At 38.4% G+C, this 21,444-nt stretch overlaps 1 protein-coding gene across 50 annotated transcripts in view; it reads right to left on the bottom strand.

Moving 5' to 3' along the window:
- The window catches only part of MYT1L (myelin transcription factor 1 like), a 616,195-nt gene that overhangs the window by 150,442 nt on the left and 444,309 nt on the right, over positions 1 to 21,444 (bottom strand). For 29 of the 50 annotated variants that reach the window (XM_058287946.2, XM_058287963.2, XM_058287948.2 and 26 more), the window contains one exon: positions 1,086 to 2,057. In XM_058287946.2, the coding sequence (XP_058143929.1) occupies positions 1,086 to 2,057 (972 nt within the window). Of the gene's footprint in view, positions 1 to 1,079; positions 2,058 to 21,444 lie in introns of all 50 variants that reach the window. The other 21 variants (XM_058287952.2, XM_058287965.2, XM_071211954.1 and 18 more) reach the window with 1 other exon arrangement.

Here is a 21,444-nt window from a genome sequence, read left to right as displayed (position 1 = left end):
CAAATTCATCATTGTCATATCCCCAGTAAGGAAACTCAGAATTCATAATGAATAGAAAAAAAACATAACACCAATAAGGAATCTTTTGGAAGAAATACTGGAGGATTTAGGGAATTACCAATTGCATACGTTAAGTGGATTCTTACTTAGTTCTAAAAGAATCTTGTAACTGAGGTATCCAGAATGCCAAGGTTCTAGGGGAGGTTAAATTGTAACCTGCCTTATAGTTAGTGAAGGTGGACACCATCGTTATTGCGAACATGAAGTCAATCCTTCAGGTTGGAAATATATATACAGATACATGCTCGAAGACATATGTAAATAGGTGCCCACATACTTATTTTATCTGGGTGTTTTATAATAAATCATATTGGAGAAAAGCACCATAACTGTTTCCACAATGGAATGGAATCAGTGAGGTGGAATGAATATGCCAAAGAAATTGCTATTGATCTTAGCCCAGGCCATACCATGCCTTGCATAGCAAATGGTTTCCATTACCTTACTATCTTAAGATAACGAATGTGCAGTCACTGCCCTTATCTTATGTTATCGGTCATTTGTTACTGTTCAATTTCTATCAGGGGTGTTTTAAGGGGGAGCTTTCATCAATGACTGTCTGATGATAATTTTATAAATCATGATGCCACCTACTCGATCCAGTTTATGAAATGTGTGCTTCATCTCTGATTAACTAATTGTGACATAGACCCTGGACATTCAATGTAGATTTTTGGTTCTTTTATAACAGCACCAGGCTTACCCTAATATTTTCTATCACATGGAGTGTTTTTGCTTTAACTCTGACTTCCCAGAGAATGGAATTTCCCACTGAAATAATATATTCTTCATCTGCTCTAATAATATGACATTGGGCTGCTTTATGTATTTATCAGAAAAATATTTTATTTGCTCTTCACAAACATATTCACAAAATAGAATACCGGAATCAGCTCTAAGAAATATGCAGGTGAGATATAATTTAGTATAATCCCATACTTCAATTGTAGACTAGACTCGACACACTTTATTCTAGCTCATGGTTTCATGAGGCAACTTACGTTAGGTAGAAATATTACCTTTACCATAGTATGGCTTTTTGACATGGCTGTCACTGGATTTAGGCTTTCTCTCCTCCCCGGAAAGTTGTCTTGGAGACTGCTCCTCATATGATCTCATATTGTCCCTCCTTCCAGCTTCCATTGCCATTTTTTCCCTCATGGCCTTTGCTCTTTCCGTTTCCAAAGCAATGGCTTTCTCAAGAAGGGTTAGATTACCCTTGGTCATGTCAAACACTTCTTCAGACCTGTCCGAGTTCACAGAGGTGGTGTCATCGTCTCTTTCGTGACACCCATCCTCTTTAGCACAGCTAGAAAAGGTCCTAGATCTGGGACTCAGCTGCTCTTCCAGCCTCATCAAGTTCATCATGTCGGAGTAGTTCCTGTCCGGTGTCCTTCCCGGGAAGTCGTCCTCTTGCCGGACGTGCTGTCGCAGGGTGACACTCTGCTGCTGACTCCGCTCCTGGGGGTTGGTCTCACTGAGCTTCCTGGCCAGGTCGAAGCACTGATTCCGCAGGCACTCCAAGCTGCTCAGGCACACCTCCTCGTCGCTCTCCTCCACCATCTTGTCCATGAGTCCATTGTTCATGGGCTTCCCCAGCATGACGTAATTCATGTTTCTAGTGTCTTGCTGTGACATGCTGTCCGCATAATTTCTGTCATTGATGCTTTCGGAAAGCACAACACCGTGGCCTTGCGCTAATAGTTTAAGGGAGTCCACTGTTTCTCTAACGACGTCGCTGTCTAAGTCTAAACTTAACTCGCTCTTCCGACCCAGGTTCTCGTTTTTGTCGCTGTCGTCTTCCAGGCTATTGGAGGTATTGCTGTTCATTTCCGACTCAGTCCTGGCCCGGTATGCTGCGTCCTCGGCAATTTTGCCAAGATTTAACAACGACTTGGCCACCAGTTCATCGTAATTATCATACTCATCATTATTGTTATCATCCTTTTCTGTGTCTTGCATTATTCGAGTACTGTGACAATTCATTTGATGGTCTTCTGCAAAGAAAAAAAAAAAAAGACAAAAAAGAAAAGAAAAGAAAAAAATGGCTAGAACTTGAAGTTTAGTTGCAACAGCATGGATAGCAAGTCAAACACTGAATATCATATACTAGAATCCTAAGTCCCATTTGCAGCTGGGTTTAACGTGCTGGCATAAAGAAATTGAATTGGTCTAAAAAAAAAAAAACAAGAGGCCATTTAAAAATATTTAATTTCCTTAACTAATCTGAAAATATATGGGTAAATATGGTAAATATAATTTAAAAAGTAGTGTTTATTATTTCTAAATCTTAAGAGAGCTTATTTTCTTCGTTGGTTTTATTTATAACCAGATGCATAACAAAGTATATTCATCATATTACTAGGCTTTCTACAAGTTCATGGACTTTACACGTTGCCAATTCTTAAAAGATGTTCGCAGCCATATCTTTAAATTGTTTACTTTTCACGGTGGTGCTTTTACAACAGGGAAGAAAGCCTCGGTTCCTGAGAAATCATGCAGTGATTCCACATCTATAGGGAGGTCAGTACCAGAAGCACGTGTTTGGGATGTACTCAAAGTTACTCTGACACTGCCCCGCCTGTGGGTGATGCCAGGGTTAAGGGTTAAGCTGCAGCGCCAGAGCACATGCCTGCGCGTAACTGGGGCTACCGGCCCCACGGGCAGGCCTCTGACCACCAGGGACAAGGCTGCGGAAAAGAGAAAGCTACTTTGAGGGGAGCAGAGATGGCGCAAGTGGTTGAGCGCCTGCTTCCCACATGGGAGGTCCCGGTTCAGTCCCAGTGCCTCCTAAAACAAAAACAAAACAAAACCCCAAACAAATGAAAAAAAAACAGCTCAGGGGAGCGCATGTGGCTCAGTGGTTGAGCGCCTGCTTCCCACATACTAGATCCCAGGTTCACTCCCTGGCCTGGTACCTCAAAAGAGAAAAAAACGTTACTTTGAATGGTATCCTTGAGACTTAATTTATCATTATCGACAGTGAAGCAACAGGAATTCTAGAGTAAAAGGTTAGTAAGTAAATCAGATTAACTCTGATTCCCATATGTGAATCTCAGCTGTTTTGAGATAGAGTGAGGGGAAAAGAGAACAGTGACAAATTCCTATAAAAACAGGATTAAGATGAGTTGGTACGACTGTAACACTTTCAGTACAGTATTTAATTTGACACACAGTGTTGTTATGTTTATCCATCTCACGGCCTCAGAAAAATTTAGGTGAGCTGGTGGAAACTTGAGTAAGTGTCATACTTAATCTCAAAAAGGTATTTAGAAAAACTCTTAAAAAAATAGACCATGCTAAAATTTACATAAAACCCCAGTATTTCATTTGACATGTATTGTGTTTCATATGCAAATAACATTTGGGGCATTTACTTTTATTCACCATGCTACATAATTACTATCATGGATATTGCAAGATGTAAGTAACAAATGGATTTTCTCAATGTATCTGATACTGTACCCCACTTTAGACTGTATTTGGTTAACTGTATGCCATTTTTACATCTTTTCTTTGCTTCTATGTTTTAAAAAAACAGTAAAATTCTTTTTAAGTTTATTAATGATTTGAAGAAATGAGATTTATTGACTAGTAAAACATTTCATTTAACTAAGAATTGAGTATATGATGCCTCCAGTGCTTTTTTTAAAAAGTGGATCTTAGGCTGACTTCTCAAAAAAGGCTTTTGTTGATGAAAAAGATTTGGACTTCCATATATCAATAACAGAAAATAACATCATTCTTAACGCACATATGTATAACAATTTTTAACATCTGACACATCTTTCTAGACATCAGCAAATCAAATTAATCATCTGTTAGTCAGAAAGCATCACTAAATATGTTACACAATTATGGTCTCTCTTCTGGATAATTCCCTTAAGTTATAAGGATGAAAATATTCCCAAAGAGCAGCAAGAGGACAGAAAACTGTGAATGTGATTACAAACATCGTGAAAGCAGTGATGTAAAACATGCACCTTGTCACTGGCTTACAGTTCAAACTTTGAGAAATTGAAGCCAATCCTATTCTGATTTTTTAAAAATATAAAGATCATATTCTCCTCTCAATTTATGCACTTTAATTTTTATATTCATGGGCCGTGATTAGAGAATTATCCGTAGGAGAATTAGGCTGTGCGACTTCTGTACAGTAAGGCTCGTGCTATTGGATAGCCAGCCCTACTGTTCCTCTGAAGAACCAACCGTGAAACAAATTTATGTCATGTTCCAAAACAAGAGAACACAGGCAAATTCTTGAGACATTCTGAGAAGAAACCATGGTAAGGTAATACTTATTATATTCATAAAATTTCTCCTAAAGTTCTCTTATGAAATTCATCCTGCCATCTGAAGAATGTGGAAAAACAAAGTGTTGAACAATAAAAAGAAAAATCTATATCATCTTCTCCATTGTAGCTAAACCCTCCAAAAAGCCTTCCCTTGGAATATGGCAGATGACTACCTTTTGAAGTATCTCTTGAGTCCTATTTCAAGAATTTCTTCCCCTTTATACCAAACCTGTTACCATACATAATTATTTGGTAATTCTCCACATTCTAAATCTCAGGATAATCTTCAAGTTATTTGCCCCAAATAAGAAATATTTTCTTATGAAGTTAATTCTGCGTTTCCCAACAGACTTCATAGCCTCCCCTTGGCAAACTCTCATTCCTGGAGGCATTACAGAGTTAATGATCACATCTCACTTTTTTGATAATCAGATATTTATTCGTATCACCGATTCAACTCATGGGTTAGCTTCTCCCAAGGAGATTAAAACAAAAATGAACAAGCTTCTTCACCGAGCCTCACAAACATGCAGAGGAGGGAGGCTGATACAATAGAAGGGGGGCATTTAGCCATCGGAAAACACGCATTCTAGCTTAAAATTCTAATAATAAAATACAGTAAGGGCAAATTTTGCACGATGCTTTTGTAGTCATATCTGAATGAACATGAAAGTATACGTTATATTACCTTGTTCCTCTCACTACTTTGCTGCTTACTAGCTATACGATTCTTTCAGATCCATAATTAGAGTGTCCCTAAAGTGGGGACAATAAAAACTGCCTGGCCTTCTTAGAGATTTGCCCCAAGGATCAAGTGGCTAGGCCGTGCCTCGTGAAAGAACTGCATGTGTCCTAAGTGCTTTGCCCAGGTGGTGACAAGTCTTATGCTGGCATCAGTGCACAGAGCCGAGGCCTGGGGACAAACCAGGCCATTCATGGCAGAAATCAGGAAACAGGCAAGAGCAAATATATTAGCATCTGAATATGCCGCCTTTTGCACTGGTTTGCCTCTTTCTCAAAGTTACTAATGCTCGGTGCCGCCCCATGTCATGACCGACAGCAGTAAATGTGTGAATGGCTGATGAAAATGGCATGAGTGGCTGAAAATCCTGGCAGGTTAATAGAATTTCTCAGGCTAGGAAGCTCCCAGTATTTAACTATTTCACAACACATTTGAAATAAAGTCAACTGGTAATTAGCTGGATGAATGGAGGGGAACAGTCAGCCAATTCATCAATAAGCAGATTTTAAATATGTAAAATGCGTAGGCCTTGTCTTGAATTCAGGAGTCATTTACATTTAGTTTTTAGTATGCCATCTCTGGTTTTATATATTCAGGTCATTTATCCTTCTAGCTATGCCTTTGCTGAGGTTAGTAATGAAGTGAGTCACATGGAGACTATGGGAGATGCACCAGAACTTTCTTTTGGGGTTAACAATGGGGTACAGATTAGTCCACAGATAAAATAATCCAACCACAAAAAACTCAGGAGTCAATTTTCCTAGTTCTTTATGTGATCAATGTTTTACCAAATAGGGGAAATGTGTTTATAATGGAAAAATGCATTTTATCAGGAAATTATTTTAAAGTATTTGCTGGTGTTCTCAATAAAAGAGCAAACTTATTTAGATAGAGGTTTAAAGTGAAGATCATAGCATTTCAGTTTTTTTTTTTTATAGTTTTCTTTTTAAATTCTGTTCTCTAGAAGAGCTGCACAGTTCCGCACAAATACTAACTCCATCCCCACCCTCCTACCTTCCCCAGAGTAATAGATTATGTTCATAAAATCCAGGACACATGTTCGACATTGGGGTAGAATCGCAGGATTGTAACTCTAGGATGGAAGTGAGAGATGGTCTAGTTCAACCAGTCCAGTCAAGGGAGCTGAGCCTCAGAAAGGAAAGTGAATCAGGGGCTAAGCTCTTGTACCATTGCTATGTGTCCATCAGCCAATTACGAACCTTATTTTTATTGCCTTCTAGTACATGTGTTTTCAGTTTCTATATAAACTTTGTGAAATGCTACAGGTCTGAATATTAATCTGTTTTAAGTCCAATTGTTCAAAACAATTCATATGCCACATGCAATGAGAAAATGAAATGATTTTCAACAAAAAAATGCCGTCGTCATAGTGTGTTTCTCTTCCGTCCTTGTGACTGGATGACTGTATGGCTAGAACTTTGTGGATTATATCTATGTTATATTTCTTTATAAATACAAGCACTGGCTTCTTAGTAGTTTGTCTTAAAAAAATGTCTAAGACCCAAGTCTTGAAGGTTTTCAGATTTTTAAAATATGTAGTCCTGATTCAGTTACCACTTTTCTTTCTAACCATTCAAGTAGGCCACAGGCCAGCAAATAAATATCTGATTTAAAAAACATGGCCTTTGATGGCAAGAAGACACATGATTTCAAAGGAGAATTTAATATAAACTTTACTAAATCAAAGAAGACATGGCCTGCTGGTATACGTGCATTTCAAATAATGAAAGATCACCATTTTATATGATATAAGATAGCATTTAAAAAAATATAGATGTAAATGAGTATCAAAAATATATTTTACTTGTAAATACAGAAATTTGATAATGTATTCTCATGAAAAGATGATATTTTAACAGCCATTGCAATGGAAAGAAAGAACAAAAAGTGACAATCATTATATACACCAAATCACCTGAATAGTAAAGCACAGTATGTTCTTGTGTTGAGTAAAAGAAATTATTGAGTACAAAAAAGTCAGATTTGCCACAGTCTCAGGGCATGTGGCCATTTGTCTGCTCCCAAAATGACCCAACGAAATATGCATTAGAATGCCTATTATTCCCTTTTTATAGATGATAATACTGAGCCACGGAGAGTATAACGATCCCCCAAGTCACTCTATTATTATGTGGCAGAGTCAGAATGCCATCCCAGGAATGACGGGTGCAGAGCTTGCCTTCCTCACTGCGCAACACAGCCTCTATTTCGACATCAGCCAGACCTGCACGATTCCCACAGACCTGGGAATCCACTAGGCTAATTCTAGACTAGTTCTAGCTAGACTTTTAGCTCCCATTTAATAAATGCCAGCATGATCCCATTTTGCCGAACCACTGAGGATTTTGTTGTTGCTGTTTTTGCTGTTTTGCTTAGCACTCATCTTCTGATTTTTTTCTCCTTTCAATGCTACCCCTTGGTTTGAAATGATCTGAGTATTTAGTTCCACCACCAGTCACTGAAACTTCCCCTGGAATTGTCAGTAAGTTAACCAGTCATCTATCAGGGTCCTGTCCACTGGGGCATAAGACCATTCTGATATGGAAAGGAAATTTTAAAAGTTAGGAAAATCCTGGACTATGGGGAGATATTAAAGAGAACAGTGGGGTCATAATGTCACGTGTCTAGAAAGCATGAAGGACCTGAACAGGTAGAGAGGCAGGGAGGCAGGATGAGGCTATGCAGAGCTGGGAATGAAAAGGGCCCTGGGACAGCTGGCCCACATCAATATTCTATTTACAAGGACCCTGATGTTAAATGTAGCATGCGCAGTCTGCTTATTAAGACCACAGACAACGTGAGGTCAATTACTGCTCTCCTCTGTCCTTCTTCCAATAACCCCGATACGCTTGGAGTCCAATGTGCATCTTTCCCTTTATAAGTAAGAGGGAAGTAATCCTACCAGCCCAGATGCTATTTAATACAGTAGCTACTGCTGGAGAGAGGTGGCTGGTCCCCAGAGGGGTAAGGCGCTGGCCTCTCCTACTATCCAGTCCAAGGTGAAGGCTACAGTGGCGGTAAGATAGCCTGGGTTCTTGTAACAGCTTTTCTCCAAAGTACTAGCACTGGGATCCTAGCATTCTTCGGCAAGCCTCAGTTTCCTCACCTGAACAATGATGGGGATTCACTCAAAGAACTCTAAGAGCCCTTCAGCCTCAAAAGTTTTCTAATTGTTCTTGGATGTAAAGGGTGTCTTCAAGATGAAAGTGGAGGTGGAATGTGCATGTCATATAGCCAGAAGAGATCAGATTTGGCAACTATCTAGACTTGAGACATTTCTAGTTAAAAATATTGTTTGTCTTAATTTAAGTTTAATGGCCAACTCTCAGACTATGTCTTTCTATATTCACAACTTAAACAATGATTTCCATATTGTTTGAAGTTAAAATTATCCTAGTAGACATTTGCTCCCATTCATTTATAAGCCCAAGAATGTTGAAATATTGCCATTTCCCCCTTAGAGTCAGCCACTATCATTTTCTTAGATGCATAGAATATTACTGTTGGAAAGAATTACAGAGATAATTCAGTCAAAATTCTTACATTTGAAGAAACTTAGGCCCAGAGAGTTGAGGCAACATGTTCACCATAAATATATGGCTTAAGAAATGGTTCAGGCTCGGCTTGATGACTTGCCCCAGGACCCCCAAATAAACCCTGTGCTCAGGAGTAGGCACGTTGGTCTGGCACTGGATGTGTCCAGCACCTTGGACAAATGATAACTGTGAGGCGACTCCCTTCTTGAGAGTGGCTTGAGGTAAAACAGGTCCCCTATCAGACAGTGGCCCGCTGGCACATTCCTTCCCCCTTGGCCCTGAGAAAATGTAAGCATTCACTTGGAGACTGCTTGGCTAAGCATGCACACTTTATGGTGCTTGGCCCATCCCTGCTGCTCTAGCTGCTCCTGGCAGGGGAGGAGTGGGTCCTTCACCTATGAAACAAGAGGGATGTGCATAGAGCATCTTTCTGTGTCAGACCCACTGGTCATAGGAAACTGTGGCCAACTGTTGAAGCTGACCTTGCTCCATCTCTTTTCTATGCAAGTAGAGCATTGTTTCATCCAGTGGCTGTGTGAGTCAAGCTCTTCTTGGCCACCCCGACACCTGCCAACCATGGGTTCCTGTTCTCCATGTGGTAGGACTCCTCTCCTGACAATGATCACAAGTTGTCTCTTTCCCTGACAATATATCTTTCATAGTGGTGAGCCTCAAATTGTCTCTCTGGTCTGATACCAATTCAAGTACCTTTCCATCACGCCACACTTTCTTTATTTTCCAAAACTTACAAATATCCTGGGATTATCTCAAGAAAAATTATCCAATAAATTAAAAATGATCCAGATTAAGGAAGCGTTTATCTGCTTCAAGCAGCAAAGGTGACTCTTGGCCTCATATCCTTTTTTATACTTCCTAAGCTTAAGAAAGGAGAGGCCAGAGAAGGACACGTGCAGGCCAGGCTAGCTAGGAGGCACATGCTACCCCAAGGAAACATTCCCCACCTGCTCCCTGATTGAAATGAGTACCGGAGAGGAGCACAGAACTGTAGGTTGAGCACTTTTGCATGAAGTTCTAAAGGACAAATTTCAGATAGTTTCTAAGTAAATGTTACCTAATCTAAGAATCTGTACCTGGGTGTCCCTGATACTTTAGCTTGAGTTGTTAGACCTGAGGGTTGTCTGAGAGCATAGTGAGGAAGATGACCCTGAAAATTACCCAAAGTGATCGCTAAAAGGGCCCTCTCTTCTTTAAGAATCCATTCACTTTTCAGTTTGCTTGACATATGCAGACATGATTTAATTCTAACTTGATCTATTTTTTCTTACTTTTCTAAACCACAGGGTGTTTTTCTACCATAACCATTCCCCTATAATACCAAAGCTCCAAATGCAAGTTCTACATTTGAACAATCACATCAGTGACTGTACACATCTACTAAACAGGTACCACATGTAAGTGTGGCGAGAAGTGCTAGGGGCACAGAGAGATTCTTATCGACTCTACTGTTGAGGGACCATCACGTAGGTGAGGTGTCTGAATTTTGTTTTTAGATGCTAGTCAAATACTCAAAATATCTCTTTTAAAAGTTGCTTAAAATGCATAATTGATATCTAGCACATGATTTCCCAATTGTTTGTAAAAATTTATTTAGAATTAGCTGGAATTTTTTTTAAACAAAGGAAACTGGAAACACTGCCCTACAGCAGTAATCTCCCTGAACTATGTAAACTGATAGACTGATCCCCATGCCCATGTGAGAATTTGTAGTTGATATCTTCTATTTTGGGACAGTTATTTCCACTTTCTAGAGGCAGCATTTTAATAAGCACTATGTCTACATGTCCTCTCCATGAACGAGAAATGCACATCATGTCCCACATGTCTTATTTGTGGAGTTTCCTAACTGAGGGTGCTAATAATTCTTAGAGGAGAGGAAGGTAAAGGGCGACTCAGTGATGAAGGGTTGGGTTCGTGATCTTCCTCCCACATTCAGCCTTTGTCCTCCATTTCTTGACTGATATTGTGGCAATGGCAAGGAAAAGAGGAGCTCTTTTAGTTGGAAAAGCAAGATGGACACCTGGAGAGATGAATACTAATGGCAGGCTGTGTCACTCTGCTGTCACTCTGGATTTAGAATTACTTACAGAGGCTGTTAAGGAATTTCCTCCACCTCCGATAATGTCCAAGTATTATCGGACTTTTCAGTCCCTCTTTTCTTACTTCTGACTGTAGTTTCTTTGTTCTAACTGGTGCTAATTGTTGTGGAGATGATTTTGTGCATTATATGCAATTATGCAAAAATATATTAGCAGCCCTTTGCCTGAACTGTATGTTGCTTCTTCTCTGATTACTGTTGGGTTTCAGTCTCATTACTTGAAATGTCTGTACATTGAAGAGTTTGACCTACTTATCCGCCAATAGAACTCATTTACTGGATTTGACTTTGTTTGCTCTGTCCCGTTGTATTTGCCACTGTCTTATGCTTAAATCTGTCTACTCTGTGGAACAGTAGCAAATGTTTCCCTCAAGAGAGGTTGTGTATATCGTTTCACCGTCGTCTACCAATTCAGTTCAGTGCTGGGGAACTCAAGCAAGGCATGAGTATGCCAGGCACAGACTTCTCTTTATAAATACATGGTGGCTTCTCACTAAATAATGTATTTCTAAAATGTTTAGTGACCTTGCCTTCTGTTGTCTCCTTAATGCCTTCCTCACAATTGAAATGAAGCACGCAGGCCTCACGTTTCTCACACTCCCAAGAATACTGATTGCCTAAAGTAATCGTTACTTTAGGGATATAAGCATTGGTTCAGACTTTGGAAGATTTGCCACAGCTGATTAAACTGCAGTAACTTATCTATCACAACAATGATCTTACACAAGAAACTGAGGCATTGAGAAAAATTTCTCTTGAGATGTGAGACATATGAAATTCTATTAGCCATTTGTTAACTTTGGCTAAACATTGTCCTTTCCAGTTTTCTATGTAAAACTGCGAAGTGCAAAAAGTTTGCAGAGGGCAATATACTGCAATTCTACCATTTTGTTGATCAGATCATTCACGTTTTATAATATCACTGTTTTGCATAGGTCAGCAAGCACTGGACAAAGGGGAAGTACTAACAGAATAATATTTATCCAGTTACAAATAATTATTGCTTTAGAGCTGAACAAGTGAACCAAAGAGACAAAGTTGTCTTTGCAGTCATGGAATTAACATTGTAGTTGGCAAAAGAGATAAAAAAGCAAAAAGCAAATAAATATATAAAGTCAGATACTGATATATGCTATGAAAAAGAGTGTGCTATGAAGAATAAGAGAACAGAGAGGGATAGGCATCGGGGTACTAACTTAGGCAGAGTTATCAGGCAGGAAGTCGTTTGAGACCTAGCTTATGGTCGACCCTGGAGAATGTTCCACGCGCACTTGAGTGGAAGGTGTATTCTGTGGTGGTTGGGTAGAGTGTCCTCTATGTGTCTGTTGGGTCTTCTTGTGTTATAGTGTTGTTCAAGTCCTCTAGTTCATTACTGATCTTCTCTCTAGATGTTCTATCCATTATTGAAAGTGGGGTATTGAAGTTTCCGACTGTTATTATAGTACTATTTCTCCTTTTAATTTTGTCAATGTTTGCTTCATTTATTTTGGAGCTCTGCTGCTTTAGTATGTATATGTTCATAATTGTTATGTATTCCAGATGAAGTGACACTTTTATCAATACATAATATCCTTCTTTACCTCTTCAAACAGTTTTTGCTTAAAGTCTTTTTTGTCTGATATTTGTATAGCCGCTTCAGCTCTTAGCCAAGATCTCTTTGAGAAGGTGACACCTGAGGAGGGGCTTGAAAAGATGAGGAAGTGGTTCATACTGGGGGAAGAGTATTCCTGGCAGAGGAAACAGCACGTTCAAAGGCTTCAATTTGGAACTGCAGTTCGTATAATCAAAGGATAGCAAAGGCCAGCTTGGATGCAGAGAGTATTAGAAGATTTGTGGGAAATGAGATTGGACTCATAGGCCAGATCATATTAATGATCCATGGAGAAGCCAACTCTAGATGTCACCAGGAGAGGTAGGAAATTGGCAGAGATACAATCTGAATAATTCTGATGAAAAGAGTAGAATTACCAGTCTTTAAAAAATGTCTTTTACATCAAGCCCTACTGGAGGCCAGCACTTTCCTAATGGTCACTATGTCCTGCAGGTTATATATTTTTCTCTTCCCTTTAAAGATGGAGAAATAGAACTCAAGGAGGTTAAGTGTTTTGTCCAAGGTTGTCTGACTAGGAAACAAGGCTAAGACTCTGACTCACATTTGTCTGAATCTGCTGGACCTGACTGCTTCCACCATCCCATCTTAGGAGAGCTGGGCCCACAGTCCCATGGGGAGTGAAGCTGGCCAGGTCAGCAGGAACAAATCAGCATAGTAGAGTCTATTTCTCTTCTCCCCATGGCTTCAACCATTTTGGAGGCGACCAGATCCCCTCAGTGTCTCTGTTTCTATGCTGATAAAGTTCAGGTTGCACAGATTACCACACTAAACAAAAAATTCTATTCTGAAACTTTCAGGAGACTGAAAAATTTTGGATTCAAAGAAGAAGAACCCAGTAGCTTAATATATAAAGGGAAAAAATTTTTAAAAATTATTTTCCTCATCCAAAGCTTGGGAACAGAAAAGACAAGACGATGACTTGTGTGTGTATAGGTACTTATGTATTTAGGTAGGAAGAATATAAGACTGATTTTTTAGGGTGCTAGGAAAAACTACTAAATTGAGTACCAGCTGGATTTAAGGTGTGGCAAGAGGTGTCCAGAGCATGGCTTCTCAACAGAGCTTCAGTGAGGACAGAGAAGCTCTACACTCTACACTATCCAATAGGGTAGACACTATTCATGTGTGTCTGGTCTGACTGAGGAATTGGGTTTTAAGTATTGTCTAATTTTAATTAATTTAAATTAAAGTGAAATTTAATTTATTTAAACTTAAGTCGTCATGTGTGACTAGGTGTTACCATATTGGTCAGCAATTGGTCAGAAATTGGAAGTTCAGTGAAAACTGATCTCTAATTTCGATTTTTATAGCCTATATAATATATAGGTATGCATTTATATATATAATTTATACATACATTTGTATAATATAATTTTCATATGAACCATTTGCCAGTAGGTCATTATTAATGCCTAAAATAATTTTCTTCATTTCATAGTTTCCTATAGTAGCTTCTTTAAGACCGATGGGCATTGGTTTTGGAGCATGATACTCTGGTCTTGATGACCTGATTTGAGAAGAGATATACTGTTTACTCATTTCACTCCTTGGGCGCTATAGTTGAGCTATAGTTGAGCTATAGTTGAGCCTACTTATTTCATGAATATATCTCTAGTAGAGTGCCTGGCATGGAGAAGGAGCTCAGTAAACATTTGTTGCTTCAATGACTAAATCAAGGAAAGCAGGTGGGCCAATATATATTCCTAAATCACAATCACCAAGAAAAGACAACTCGCCCTGTGGATTGTGGCAGGAGAGGAGAGTAGCTCATCCTTCCATGGAGTCCTTTATGAACCTGTTGTAATGTCTCTCTTCTTGCTTCTTATCATAGAAGTCAGAAGTCATATGTCCCATTTCATGTTTATAGTTAGAGCCTCTTGTTGTACAGTAAAACCTCCCTTTGTACTGTAAACCAGGTAAGATGGAAGATGTAGGGAGAACTCTGTCTCAGTCAAAAGCACGCATTAAAAATTATTACAACGCACTTTGAGAAGATAGCTGGCTTTTCGTGAGGGATCTAACTTGTATAATGTTTTTTAGTATATAAAATGTAAGCAATGTTTCTTGAAGTTTTATTCACTAGGGATCTAAAATAATGGAAATTAGTTTTGAGGACCTTTCTACTTAATGACATTTAGGTAGGTGGTTTACTTAAGTTTGGGGGATTTAAAAAATAGGATACTCATATCAGAATTATGGCTAATATTCTTGCTGAGTTTCTCTATTGCAGTCATCATCATTGAGTTAAATAGCTAAGATTGAGAATTATAAGGATAATTACCAGATTTGGGTGACTTTTTTTTCAGATACATACAAATTAATGTTACAATTTAAAAAATTGTGGTGGCTGCTGCATAATATGGCCATTATAAAAAACATACATACAGAAAACAATAAGTGCTGGAGAGGATGTGGAGAACTAGGAACACTCCTTCACTGTTGGTGGGATTGTAAAGTGGGTAGAGTGTCTGAGGAAGACAGTTTGGCGGTTCCTCAGGAAGCTAAATATAGAACCACCATCTGATCCAGCAATTCCTCTACTAGGAATATATCCAGAAACTAAAAACAGTCACACAAACAGACGTCTGCACACCAATGTTCATAGTGACATTATTCACAATTGCCAAAAGATGGAAACAAGCCAAGTGTCCATCAACCAATGAATGAATGAACAAAATGTGCTTTATACATATGATGGCATACTATGCTTCAGTAAGAAGAAACGAAATTGGGACACACATAATAACATGGATGAATCTTGGGGACATTATGCTGGGTGAGGCAAGCCAGACACAGAAGGACAGATATTGTAATGGTCTCATTAATATGAACTAGATACTAAGAATGAATGCATGGAGATAAAACCTAGAGCATAGGATATTAGGAGAAAAGAGGAGGGCTGAAAAGGACAACTGATGCTTAATATATGTAGAAATTTTAATTAACTTGACTGTAAAAATGTGGACATGAATAGAGTTTATGGTAACACATTATAGTGAGTAGCAGCTGGTTTATAAATAGGATTGTGGCTGAAAAGGGTAGTCTAGGGATGTAAATGTCAATTGAAAGAAAGCTAGAGAATAATCTAGGAACTGAATAAAACAGTGAACACAGAGGTGGATAAGAATTGTGGTTGATGGTAAAGATGCAAAAGTGACCTTCTGTGAACTAGAAAGGATGTACGTCACTATTGGTCACTATTGCAGGGTTGTGGGAATGTGGAGAAGCATGGGAAAAATACAACTGGAGTTAGCTATGGACTGTAGTTAACAGTAATAATGTAATATTCATGCATCTATGGCAAAGATATACTGTATTGATAATGGGGGAGTATGGAAAAAATGTGCCAAATGTATGGTATGGACCATGGTTGGTGGTATTAATCTGATGATATTATCTCATAATCTGTAAATGTTCTACCATGGTGTGGTGTGTTGGTTAAGGAGTGTAGCATGGGAACTCTACACATTTGCATGGCTGTTTTGTAAGGTCACAACTTCTGTAATAAAAATATATTAAAAAAATAATAAGGTGGGTTTGGGGAAAAATACACCAAATATAAGATATGGACTATAGTTAGTAGTAAGCTTTTGGTGATATTCTTTCATAATTTGTAGCAAATGTGTCACAACAAGGCAAGGTGTTGGTGGTGGGTCAATGTGTGGAACCCCTGTACGATGTTATGAGTATTTCGTAAGTTCACAACTTTTACTATACACTCATTGTTTACGTATTTTCTTGTATGAATGATATACTTCAATAAAATTTTTAAAAAATTGTGGTGGCTACATACTGTGGACCTGTTGGCTGACTTTCAATTATTTTAGAAAATAAAAATTAAAACAATAATTTTCAAAGCTCAGTACCGAGACAATGACACCAAAGAGTGAGAATTAGGGTCCTTGCTATAGTCTTGGGTTTTGAGTGTCACTCTGATAGTTTCACCTTCACCTTATTGATTACTTCCCCTTAAATGGCTTTCAATTCCTTTGGAGTAGAGTCAATAATAATGTTTCAATAAAGGCAAATAATCTTCTTCAGGGACAAGTGAAACTAGCTTTTGTCAAAGGCAAAGTTTTCTTAGTTTGAAACTGAAACTGAAATTACACTTATCCTCAACACAGATGTGATACATTTACGTCTGCACTAAGAGTTTGATGATCCAGTACACATTCCTGCTACAGCACATCTAATTCATATGGTTTTCACCATATCATCTTTTGGCTTAAACATTTACAATGCTTTTCCAGTGCTGTGTGAGTCAAATTCAAACTCTGCTTCCTGGCAGTACTTGTGTTACAAGGGGGGCATCAGCTATTTTTATATAGCATTATCTCCTCATCGCTGTCACTCCCATGTCCTCTCTATTAATTACAAAAGCTGTGGTGTCCAGCCTCTGATAGGCTGGCTTTTCCACTTGGCCAGAACACTTTTGCCACTAGTGTTATCCACCCTGAATCTGTGTGTACTTTAAGGCTCAAGATGCCCCACGTCTTCCTTGATGGCCCCAGACAACAACAGCCTTTATGGCCTTTGAATCCATAGTTTATAATTTAGCCACATTTTGCTGAATTATCTTCTAGCTAATTTACTTTACATATTTAGTCTCTAACCAATATTATATGTTTCAACCAGAGTTCATATTTTCTCCACCTTTTCCTCCACACAATAGGTCAATTTTTTTTTCTGGAAATCGCTCTACCCTCTCCATGTACCCTCTATCCAGGGAACAAGTTATATAAACCAATAGCTCAGATTGAGATGGACTGAAAAATCCTACGCAATAGCAGCATACACAAACACACACACAAGCAAGCATTTACACAAGCATGCACAGGGAGTCCCCACCAGAACAAATAGGTCAAAATGTTACTAAAATACTTGGACTAACTTGAGCCTTCCTTGCTGGGCTGGGCCAGATTGCTTTTGTTACTGTTGATACTGCTAAATCAGGTAGTAGAAAAAGGTCTTTGTAAAGATGCTGCTTCTGTTTTCCAGAACGGGGTTGGAACAATTGCGGTTGCTCATCTAAGACTGATTGGGAGGGAGCATGAGGAGGCATCAGGGTCCCTTTTCTTCTTTTACTAGTCAACCACAATTAATCCCCATCAGATAGAAAAAAAGCTTACCTGTTTTTAAAGACACCTCAGAGGCAACTCTACACCTTTCCTTGGTAATCTGATTTAAAATTTAACAATCCTCAGTATCAGAAAACTTTCTTATTTTCAGCTCAGATACTTAAAGCGTTCATTTCACCTCATGATTTCTAATTTTGTCCTTATAAAGAACCATCATTTATATTTTTCAGGAATACGTGTGCTTCTTTTGGGAAAGGGTGTGGTGTGCGTTTAGGTTTTGTGTTTTTTCCCCTGTGGAACCCAATGTACTGCTGGGTACATAGCAAGTACATAAACGAGTTGTTGCCATGCTTTGAGTCCCTTACATTTTTGCGATCTTAAGTTATGTGATATAGTTCCTATGTGTAGCAATGGATTGGGGGATTGGAATTCTGGAAAAGTAAATAAATGCATGAAAGAGTAGTATCATGCCAAAATCATCCTGGGTCACAATTGCTACATTACAGTTCTGAACTGCTTTTCTACTTTTCAAGCATTTTTATAAACTGCAACTTTTTAAAACTTTAAAACAAAACAGGGAGGTGAATGATGGGCAAGTAATACTATCTTAATTTTGAAGTCAAAATCAAGTCCAGTGAGGTCAAGTGACTCGCTCAGGAAGGGGAAGTACAATCTGAGCAAGAAAGCACACCTTAGCCCTAGGCTGTAGTCTATATTTAAGTGATAAACTAGCATTTGAAACAAAAATTAAAACCAAATAATTCCTGAAAGTGACCTTAAAAGCAATGGAATAAACCTATTAAGTTCTTTAAGTGGGCCTTAAAACAAAACGGAATAAAAATATGCTTAACTTACTAATGGGCATCTTCTGTTTTTCACCATTTTGTAAAAAAGATTTCTTTGGGTACCTTATGTGTGTTATTTGCATCTTCATTGCACATGACAGTAAATTCTCACCAAATTTTTTGGTTTGTGTTGAAGAACCTGAATGTTCATGAAATATAATATATAATTATGTATATTTTGTAATTCTGCAAACTTAGTTTGCATAGAGAAAGTTTGTTTTTTAATCAGACTGAGAAATGTCTGTTTCTTCCATTACTCATTTCCAAGTGACAGTGCCATAACAAACTACATACTGAACTTCCTAAAATGATGCTTTCATGGACATAGGGAAAGATTAATTTTTAAGATAATGAAAAATCATCACATTCTTTCTCTCAACTCTGTCCACAGTCATTCCCCAGTTGAAACCTTGCATACTAACCATATCATCTTTGTTTCTGTGTTGGTCTCAGAACTCCCTGGTTTTCTGCTGACTGCAGTAGAAAACCTGTCAGCTAATTCTGATTTCCACAGTCTGCCTGCATTTCAACTAACGCTTCCCTCATCAGGGTCATTTCCCTGAGAAAGTTATAAGGAGGATAATTGGCTAATCAATATGGAGAACAGCATCTTAAAGGGAAATTGGGGATTTCTGAGGCCACAATAGACACTCCTCATCATACTCAATCTGTCATTATCTTCTGAAAATTCAAGTCTATCTATTACTAATTATTGGAATGCTTAAGTAACTTAAGGTAAAGTGCAACATCCTGGTAGAAAGAGAAAATGCCTTGTAAACTTTTCATTTTTGTGCATGTTTATTTCTGTGAGAAGGAATTCACACACGGTGTGTTTTGTCTTGAATTCACTTTAAAGAAAACCAAGTTACTAGGAGGGAGGAAGTGACCCTGTTCGACAAAAATTTCTCTATTCTCACTCAATAGGGCGCAGAATTAGAATGTAATAGGCACTTACTACTAGCACATCAATGATTATTTCAATAGAACTACTGAGCAAAGTTCCATCACACTAACCGAACAAAGGCAAGACTGTTTTTGACTGTACCACGCATTTTTGCTCTGTCTCTGGTCAGCTAAAGTTGCCTTGCTTAGAGTAATCACAAGTTATATTTGAAAAGGTTCTCCTTGGATAAACTCCTACTTGGATGTGAACTTTCAGGAATGCCAATGCCCATTGTTAACTAATTGATATGGAGAACAACATGCATAAGATACAAACAATCCATTTAAAAAATGGGCAAGAGATATTTCTTTTCCAAAGAAGAAATACAAATGGTCAAAAAACACATGAAAATATGCTCAACATCACTAGCTATTAGGGAAATGCAAATCAAAACTACTATGAGGTATCATCTTACACCCATTAGACTAGTGGCTATTAAAAAAACAGAAGACTACAAGTATTGGAGAGGATGTGGAGGAAAGAGAACACTTATTTACTGCTAGTGGGAATGTAGAACGTAGAATGGAACAGCCATTGTGGAAGACAATTTGGCACTTCCTCAGGAAGTTAACTATAGAATTGCCATTTGATCCAGCAAGCCCACTGCTGGGTATATACCCAGCGAACTGAAAGTAGGGACAGGAACAGATACATGCACACCAGGGTTCATAGCAGTGTTATTCACTATTGCCAAAAGTTAGAAGCAACCCAAGTATCCATGTTTATTGTGTATAAGCAAATGATAAGCAAATTGCGCATACAATGGAATATTATTCAGCTATAAGAGGGAAAGCAGTATTAACACACAGGTTGACATTGGTGAATCTTGAAGACCTTATGTTGAGTGAAGTAAGCCAGTCACTGAAGGACAGATATTACGAGACCTCACTGATATGACTTAAGCAGGCTAAGCAGACCCACAGAGCTAGGTCTGGAAGATAGGTGTACAGGAGACAAGAAGGGAGTAGAATGTGGTGGGCCGATGCTCAATATGGGCAAAACCTACAAAAAGGTGGAAGGGGGTGGTTAGGCCGTGGTGAGGGGGGTCGATGGTGCTAGAATGTGAGGGGGAGTGGAGTGGGTGGGTTGGGTTGGACCATCTATGAAACTGGGGGGAGGGCTGGAGGAAGGAGCAGGTAAACTCTGGGGATTTGTATTCTGTGGTTAAAACCACAATGGTGGGAATGTTCTTCTGGCATATATGATGGGAGATTTACTGGTGAAGGGCATTGGGGGTGGGCATATGTGGGATAGGGCACACCTGTGGCATGCTACTACGGAATATGAAAATGTTCATCTTGTCATAGTGTGTTATCTCAGTGGGTGGAGACTGACACAATAGACAAGAAATTATTAAACTCTCATCCTGGGGAGTCCTGCTACATTCTTAATTAGAGGGGCAAGAATCTCTCAAGAACTTAGGCAGTGTCTAATAAAAGAAAACAGGCCAGTATGTCAGGTCTTTAATATTAATGTATGTAACTATGAACCTATTCTTCCAAAATTGAAACATAGTGTTTACCATAGATTTCAAGGGGGTTGGGGAGGAAATAGAATAGATGGAACATAGGGCATTGAAATTGTTCTGAATGATCTTATAATGACAGATATAGGCCATTATAAATTTTGTCAAAATCTATAAAAGTATATGGTGCAAAATGTCAACCATAATGTAATCTATTGACCATAGTTAGTAGAAATGCTTCAATATTCATCAATATTGAATATTCAATATTCAATATTCATTGTAAAAATGTACATACTCATATAAGATGCTATTAATAGCGGAAAATACAAGAAGAGCATGTGGGGTACAGGGAGACTGCATATATTTTCTACGTGACTTTTCTGTAACCTTAAATTTCTTTGAAAATGAAGTAAAAAAAAAGATACTGTGGAACACACAGAAGAAATTGTCACTGTACATAAAAGATAACATGTCTTACAGTGATGAAAGACACAATGAAAAAAATTAATTATTTTGTTTCTTATTTTTTATTTTTATATTTATTTGTTTTATTATTATTTATTTTTATTATTTTATTTTATTGTTTTTGTTTTTGTTTTTGGGGAGGATTTGGATTGCAGAACCTTCTCCACTGTGATGGGAGGATCACTAGGGCAGGATGTCAGTGAAGGAGAATGTGTGGGGAGGGGTGCAGCTGGGGTATGATTTTATGGAATATGAATATGTTC

This window comes from Dasypus novemcinctus, chromosome 25 (genome assembly GCF_030445035.2).
Source record: "Dasypus novemcinctus isolate mDasNov1 chromosome 25, mDasNov1.1.hap2, whole genome shotgun sequence".
Lineage (NCBI taxonomy): Eukaryota > Metazoa > Chordata > Mammalia > Cingulata > Dasypodidae > Dasypus > Dasypus novemcinctus.
The sequence above is the reverse complement of the archived record's forward strand: the minus strand, read 5'-3'. Positions and strand labels throughout refer to the sequence as shown.